This window comes from Silurus aristotelis (genome assembly GCF_946808225.1).
Source record: "Silurus aristotelis genome assembly, chromosome: 20".
In the NCBI taxonomy this organism is placed as follows: domain Eukaryota; kingdom Metazoa; phylum Chordata; class Actinopteri; order Siluriformes; family Siluridae; genus Silurus; species Silurus aristotelis.
In genome coordinates, this window is record NC_139593.1 from 598,440 (window position 1) to 605,939 (window position 7,500).

The following is a 7,500-nucleotide window of genomic DNA, read 5'->3' on the forward strand; positions in this document are numbered from 1 at the left end:
GAGAGACGGTGACTGTGTGTGTGTGTGTGAGAGACGGTGACTGTGTGTGTGTGTGTGTGTGTGTGTGTGTGTGTGAGAGACAGTGACTGTGTGTGTGTGTGTGTGTGTGTGTGTGAGAGAGACGGTGACTGTGTGTGTGTGTGTGTGTGAGAGAGACGGTGACTGTGTGTGTGTGTATGTGTGTGAGAGAGACGGTGACTGTGTGTGTGTGTGTGTGAGAGAGAGAGACAGTGACTGTGTGTGTGTGTGTGTGTGTGTGTGTGTGTGTGTGTGTGTGTGTGTGTGTGTGTGTGTGTGTGTGTGTGTGAGAGACAGTGACTGTGTGTGTGTGTGTGTGTGTGTGTGTGTGTGTGTGTGAGAGAGACGGTGACTGTGTGTGTGTGTGTGAGAGAGAGAGACAGTGACTGTGTGTGTGTGTGTGTGTGTGTGTGTGTGTGTGTGTGTGTGTGTGTGTGAGAGACAGTGACTGTGTGTGTGTGTGTGTGTGTGTGTGTGTGTGTGTGTGTGTGTGTGTGTGTGTGTGTGAGAGAGACGGTGACTGTGTGTGTGTGTGTGTGTGTGTGTGTGTGTGTGTGTATGTGTGTGTGTCAAGTCAAGTTTATTTGTATAGCGCTTTTCACAACAGACATTGTCTCAAAGCAGCTTTACAGAAAACAACAGTGAAGGTGAATGGTGTGCGTTTGTCCCTGATGAGCAGCCGTGGCGACAGTGGCAAGGAAAAACTCCCTTAGATGATATGAGGAAGAAACCTTGAGAGGAACCAGACTCAAAGGGGAACCCATCCTCATATGGGTGACATCAAAAGTTTGGTCATAAATCTTTCAACAATACAGAACAATTTGTGATCATCATAGATCCAGCATCAGCTTCTCCATGCCAGGGCCTTTAAACACTCGGCATCTACTTCTCCATGATCATCCATAGGTCCATAATCTTCACGAGGTGGGACGTGACTGGAGCTGGCCAAACCTCAGGATGCCTCGGGATGGGGAGAGAAAGAGAAGCAGTGGAGAGGAATTAGCGTAGCTGCTGTTCATGATATTAACAGCACAAGTTGATAATGTGCATGTGATCAGATGTTCTGGAGCACAAGGTTATGATGTGATGTGTGTGATGTGTGTTATGTGTAGGCTTTGCTAAAAGATACGTCTTTAATCTGCACTTAAACTGGGAGAGTGTATCTGAACCCCGAACACTGTCAGGAAGACTATTCCAGAGTTTAGGAGCTAAATGTGAAAATGCTCTACCACCTTTAGTGGACTTTGCTATTCTAGGAACTACTAGAAGCCCAGAGTTTTGAGATCTCAGGGAGCGTGACGGATTGTAGCGTGTTAAAAGACTGGATAGATACATGGGAGCCAAACCATTTAGTGCTTTATAAGTGAGTAGCAGTAGTTTGTAGTCTATTCGAAACTTAACAGGAAGCCAATGTAGGGACGATAAGATTGGGGTTATATGATCGTATTTTCTTGACCTAGTAAGAACTCTTGCTGCGGCATTCTGAACTAACTGAAGCTTGTTTATTAATGATGCAGGACATCCACCTAGTAATGCATTACAGTAGTCTATTCTAGAGGTCATAAACGCATGGACGAGCTTCTCTGCATCAGATAAATTCATAAAGTCTTCACTACTAAACTGTGATGGAACACATTTTTCAGATCCCTGATTTGTAGTTAGTTTAGCGACTGTACTGAAAAGGAACCTGGGATTGTTTTTGTTGTTTTCTATGAGTTTGCTCAGGTGTTCAGCTCTAGCAGCTTTTAGCGCCTGTCTGTAGCTAAGCATACTGTCTTTATACGCAATTCTAAATACCTCCAATTTAGTTTTCCTCAATTTTCTCTCCAGATTACGTGTTGTTCTCTTTAGGGCATGCGTATGACTATTATACCAAGGTGCAGGTGCTTGTTCTCGAACCTTTTTTAACCGGATGGGGGCAACAGTGTCTAAAGTGCTAGTGAGGATAAGGTCTATGTTGTTCGCCATCTCATCAAGATGATCAGCAGTTATGGGTTTAATGTGAAACTGAGATAAATCAGGCAGGTTATTTATGAATCTGTCCTTAGTGGTTGGAATAATAGTCCTACCAAGTCGATACCGTGGTGAAACACGGTTAATCTGCTCTACCGGTAGTGTGTACAGTAGGAGATAATGGTCTGTGATGTCATCACTCTGGGGTAAAATATTTATATCAGTGACGTCTGCTCCGTAGGATATTATTAAGTCTAGTGTGTGTGTGTGTGTGTGAGAGAGACGGTGACTGTGTGTGTGTGTGTGTGTGTGTGTGTGTGTGTGTGTGTGTGAGAGAGACGGTGTGTGTGTGTGTGTGTGTGTGTGTGTGTGTGTGTGTGTGTGTGTGTGTGTGTGTGTGTGTGTGTGTGAGAGTGTGTGAGAGAGAGAGAGAGAGAGCGAGAGAGACGGTGACTCTGTGTGTGTGTGTGAGAGACGGTGACTGTGTGTTTGTATGTGTGTGTGTGTGCGTGTGTGTGTGAGAGAGAGAGACGGTGACTGTGTGTGTGTGTGTGTGTGTGTGTGTGCGCGAGAGAGAGAGAGAGACGGTGACTGTGTCTGTGTGTTAGAGACGGTGACTGTGTGTGTGTGTGTGTGTGTGTGTGTGTGTGTGTGTGTGTGTGTGTGAGAGAGACTGTGACTGTGTGTGTGTGTGTGAGAGACGGTGACTGTGTGTTTGAGAGACGGTGACTGTGTGTGTGTGTGCGAGGGAGCGAGAGAGAAAGAGAGGGACGGTGACTGTGTGTGTGTGAGAGACGGTGTGTGTGTGTGTGTGTGTGTGTGTGTGTGTGTGTGAGAGAGAGAGAGAGACGGTGACTGTGTGTGTGTGTGTGTGTGTGTGTGTGCGTGAGAGAGAGAGAGAGAGAGAGAGAGAGAGAGAGAGAGAGAGACGGTGACTGTGTGTGTGTGTGTGAGAGACGGTGACTGTGTGTGTGTGTGTGTGTGTGAGACGGTGTGTGTGTGTGTGCGCGCGAGGGAGAGAGAGAGAGAGAGAGAGAAAGAGAGGGACGGTGACTGTGTGTGTGTGAGAGACGGTGTGTGTGTGTGTGTGTGTGTGTGTGTGTGTGTGTGTGTGTGTGTGTGTGTGTGTGTGAGAGAGAGAGAGAGACGGTGACTGTGTGTGTGTGTGTGTGTGTGTGTGTGTGTGTGCGTGAGAGAGAGAGAGAGAGAGAGAGAGAGAGAGAGAGAGAGAGAGAGAGAGAGAGAGAGAGAGACACGGTGACTGTGTGTGTGTGTGTGAGAGACGGTGACTGTGTGTGTGTGTGTGTGTGTGAGACGGTGTGTGTGTGTGTGCGCGCGAGGGAGAGAGAGAGAGAGAGAGAGATGGTGACTCTGTGTGTGTGTGTGTGTGTGTGTGTGTGTGTGTGTGTGTGTGTGTGTGTGTGTGTGATAGAGAGAGACAGTAATTGTGTGTGTGTGAGGGGGGGGGTGTTGGTGTTTTGGTTGGCTGGTCACTCCTCAAAAGGATCTCTACTGTTCCATGTTTATGCCATTTGTGAATAACTTCAGACTGGTAGATCTCAATTTGTGTGTGTGTGTGTCTGTGTGTGTGTCTGTGTGTGTGTCTGTGTGTGTGTCTGTGTGTGTGTCTGTGTGTGTGTCTGTGTGTGTGTGTGTTTTGTAGGTAACCGGATTGGACGAAATTTGAAGGAGCTGATTGGTGAATTTAACATCTCAAAGGTTGTGACCCACTCAGCTGTGCTCGACCTCAAAAAACTCCCAGAATTCAACAGGTCAGGATACAGTACACACACACACACACACACACACACACACACACACACACACACACACACACAGTGGTGTGAAAGTGTTGGCCCCCTAACTGATTTCTTTTTTTTTTGCATGTTTTCACACTTTAATGTTTCAAATCATCAAATTAATAAAATATTAATAAAAGTGAACAACATGCAGTTTTTAAAAGATGGTTTTTATTATTGAGGGAAAACAAAATCCAAAACTACATGGCCCTGTGCGAAAAAGTGTTTGCCCCCTAAACCTAATAACTGGTTGGCCCACCCTCAGCAGCAACAACTCTAATCAAGCGTTTTTGAAAACATATACAGTACAGACCAAAAGTTTGGACACACCTTCTCATTTAAAGAGTTTTCTTTATTTTCATGACTATGAAAATTGTAGATTCACACTGAAGGCATCAAAACTATGAATGAACACATGTGGAATTATATATGGAATTATATACATAACAAAAAAGTGTGAAACAACTGAAAAATGTCATATTCTAGGTTCTTCAAAGTAGCCACCTTTTGCTTTGATTACTGCTTTGCACACTCTTGACATTCTCTTGATGAGCTTCAAGAGGTAGTCACCTGAAATGGTCTTCCAACAGTCTTGAAGGAGTTCCCCGAGAGATGCTTGCCACTTGTTGGGGCCCTTTTGCCTTCACTCTGCGGTCCAGCTCACCCCTAAACCATCTCGATTGGGTTCAGGTCCGGTGACTGTGGAGGCCAGGTCATCTGGCGCAGCACACCATCACTCTCCTTCTTGGTCAAATAGCCCTTGATGCCTTCAGTGTGACTCTACAATTTTCATAGTCATGAAAATAAAGAAAACTTTTTGAATGAGAAGGTGTGCACATAAATACACAGTTATATACATACACATATACACATGTACATAGAGACACACATTTAAAAACAGACATATATACATACACACACACACATCATTACACAATATTAAATTTTTTTATGTTACAAGATGTACGGTGTGTGAGAAATAAGGTGTGTGTGTGTGTGTGTGTGTGTGTGTGTGTGTGTGTGTGTGTGTGTGTGTGTGTGTGAGAGATTAGGGTTCACCTGCAGCAGCGTATTGAGGATGAGTCCCAGTGTCGCCTCCTGGTGGATGAAGTGAAGAATCTCCTTAATCTATTTTACACTGATCAGATACAGGAACAGAAAGTTCTGGATCACAGTTACATCTTCAGAGTCCTGCACATGAGGAAGGTAAAAACAAACACACACACACAGACACACACACAGACACAGTATCCCACTGGAGTATGCTGAATAACTGTGTGTATGTGATTAGGGTCACATCTCATCAGTGAAAGACCTGCTCACACCCCTCTACTCATATCTGTGGCTCCGCCCTTCTGTATCCCAGCAACAGCTGGAGGAAATCAGCTGTGAATCACATGACATCATCACTCGTGTCATGCTGTGAGACTCCGCCTTCTTACTAATAATTGTGTGTGTGTGTGTGTGTGTGTGTGTGTGTGTGTGTGTGTGTGTGTGTGTGTGTGTGTGTGTTTAACGTCATTAATGGAGGTAATGGTGAATATACTTGTGTGTGTGTGTGTGTGTGTGTGTGTGTGTGTTTAGGGTCATTAAAGAATGGAAAAGTGAATTCACTCCTGAGGTTCTCACAGGTGAACTAAAGCTCATCGCCAAAGAACTAAAGAAAACCAAATACAGTTCAGTCATGAAGTTACTGAGACTAGCTCTGACTGGACAACAGGTAACACACACTCACAAACACACACACTCACCCTCATGGTCCTCACATTGTCCTTATGATACCTTTATGGTTCTCACATCACCCTCACCCCAACATCCCATCACACTCATGTCATCAATCCCCTTACCCTCACATCACCCTCACACCACCGTCACATCATTAATCCCTCACATCACCCTCACACCACCTTCACATCATTAATCCCTCACCCTCACATCACCGTCACATCATTAATCCCTCACCCTCACATCACCGTCACATCATTAATCCCTCACCCTCACACCACCGTCACATCATTAATCCCTCACCATCACACCACCGTCACATCATTAATCCCTCATCCTCACATCACCCTCACATCATTAATCTCAACTGGTCCTCACTTTGTTCTCAAGTCTCTCTTCCATCAACTCTCACAATGTTCTTTCATTTTTCACTTCTGTATCTGACAGTGCTGTAGTGTTCTACCCTGAGAAACTTACACCATTTACCACATCTCCCCTCCAGCAGGGTCCCAGTGTGGGGGACATCATGCTCTCTCTTGGCCAGGAGGAAGTTTGTTGTCGTCTGCAGAGAATTTTAGAAGCGTAGCTCTAGAACCCGGACGGAGAACTGTAGAACCCGGACGGAGAACTGTAGAACCCGGACGGAGAACTGTAGAACCCGGACGGAGAACTGTAGAACCCCGACGGAGAACTGTAGAACCCCGACGGAGAACTGTAGAACACTGATGAGAACTCCACAAACTCCTGAGCTGCAATTTTTCGTTTTGTACAAAATAAAAATGTTTGTATATAAACAGCGTCAGACGTGTGTGTGTGTGTGTGTGTGTGTGTGTGTGTGTGTGTATATATAATGTGTATGTATGATTGGCTAACTGTAGTTTAGGGGGCGGGGCCTGAGCGGTGCAGTTACCGCGTCTCATGCGCTTGGTCACATGCTGAGTGCAGCGCGCGCACACACACACACACGATTATATATCCGCTTTTTTACTCATTAAAAACAGTTAATTTTACTCATTACAAACACACACACACACACACACACACACACACAAGTGGACATGGCGGAAGATCAAAGTGTTGACTTTCTTCTTCTTTGTCTGAGTAAGTTTTTAATTATAACTCTGTGTGTGTGTGTGTGTGTGTGTGTGTGTGTGTGTCAGGTGCACGAGCTGTTAATATGCAGTATTATATTAATATGATTAAATATTTATATTAAAGCTGCGTAGCAAAAAAATATCCAGAAACCTGAAGTGATGAAGCACTTAGATTACACTCTCTCTCTCTCACACACACAGGAAAAAGTACATTCTTCAGAAAAACTCCAGAGCTACACTATGTATAAAACACACACACACACAGTCTCTTCCATTTTACACACACATTTGATCAGTGTGCATATAATAGTGTAGCATGTGATTAGATCTGTGTGTGTTTTGTATTTGTGTGTTTTTGTATTTGTGTGTGCGCGCGCCTCATAAGAGGAATTGACAGCTGTCCAAGAGCACGTGACCGCAAACTTCCTGTTTTTAAACGTAAATATTTTAATGTTATAATTATTTACCTTTGATTTGCCTATTTATACTTAAATACTTATTAAATCTGTGTTTACATAGTGTAGCTCTAACCCAAGAGAATGCAGTTGTGTGTGTGTGTGTGTGTGTGTGTGTGTGTGTGTGTGTGTGTGTTACATAGTGTAGCACTGTTAAGTTTCTGAAGAAAATGTAGAAGTTTGTGTGTGTGTTTACATAGTGTATCTTTGTTGAGTTTTTGAAGAGAATGTAGGTGTGTGTGTGTGTGTGTGTGTGTGTGTGTGTGTTTTATACATAGTGTAGCTCTGTTGAGTTTTTGAAGAGAATGTAGGTGTGTGTGTGTGTGTGTGCGTGTGTGTGTGTGTGTGTGTTATACATAGTGTAGCTCTGTTGAGTTTTTGAAGAAAATGTAGAAGTTTGTGTGTGTTTACATAGTGTATCTTTGTTGAGTTTTTGAAGAGAATGTAGGTGTGTGT

The 7,500-nt window shown here is 44.2% G+C and overlaps 2 protein-coding genes across 9 annotated transcripts in view; both read left to right on the top strand.

The window, feature by feature from the left end:
• The window catches only part of ears2 (glutamyl-tRNA synthetase 2, mitochondrial), a 25,462-nt gene extending 19,173 nt beyond the window's left edge, over positions 1–6,289 (top strand). The window contains exons 5-10 of one of the 3 annotated variants that reach the window (XM_083521717.1): positions 3,635–3,743; positions 4,823–4,976; positions 5,062–5,192; positions 5,355–5,490; positions 5,998–6,104; positions 6,172–6,289. In XM_083521717.1, coding sequence (XP_083377843.1) covers positions 3,635–3,743; positions 4,823–4,976; positions 5,062–5,192; positions 5,355–5,490; positions 5,998–6,081 — 614 coding nt within the window. In that variant the 3' untranslated portion in view covers positions 6,082–6,104; positions 6,172–6,289. Of the gene's footprint in view, positions 1–3,634; positions 3,744–4,822; positions 4,977–5,061; positions 5,193–5,354; positions 5,491–5,997 lie in introns of all 3 variants that reach the window. The other 2 variants (XM_083521716.1, XM_083521718.1) reach the window with 2 other exon arrangements.
• A 244-nt stretch (positions 6,290–6,533) lies between these two features.
• The window catches only part of LOC310715340 (ADP-ribosylation factor-binding protein GGA2-like), an 8,020-nt gene continuing 7,053 nt past the window's right edge, over positions 6,534–7,500 (top strand). For 4 of the 6 annotated variants that reach the window (XM_083521710.1, XM_083521714.1, XM_083521711.1 and 1 more), the window contains exon 1: positions 6,534–6,596. In XM_083521710.1, the coding sequence (XP_083377836.1) occupies positions 6,554–6,596 (43 nt within the window). In that variant the 5' untranslated portion in view covers positions 6,534–6,553. Of the gene's footprint in view, positions 6,597–6,974; positions 7,028–7,500 lie in introns of all 6 variants that reach the window. The other 2 variants (XM_083521713.1, XM_083521712.1) reach the window with 2 other exon arrangements.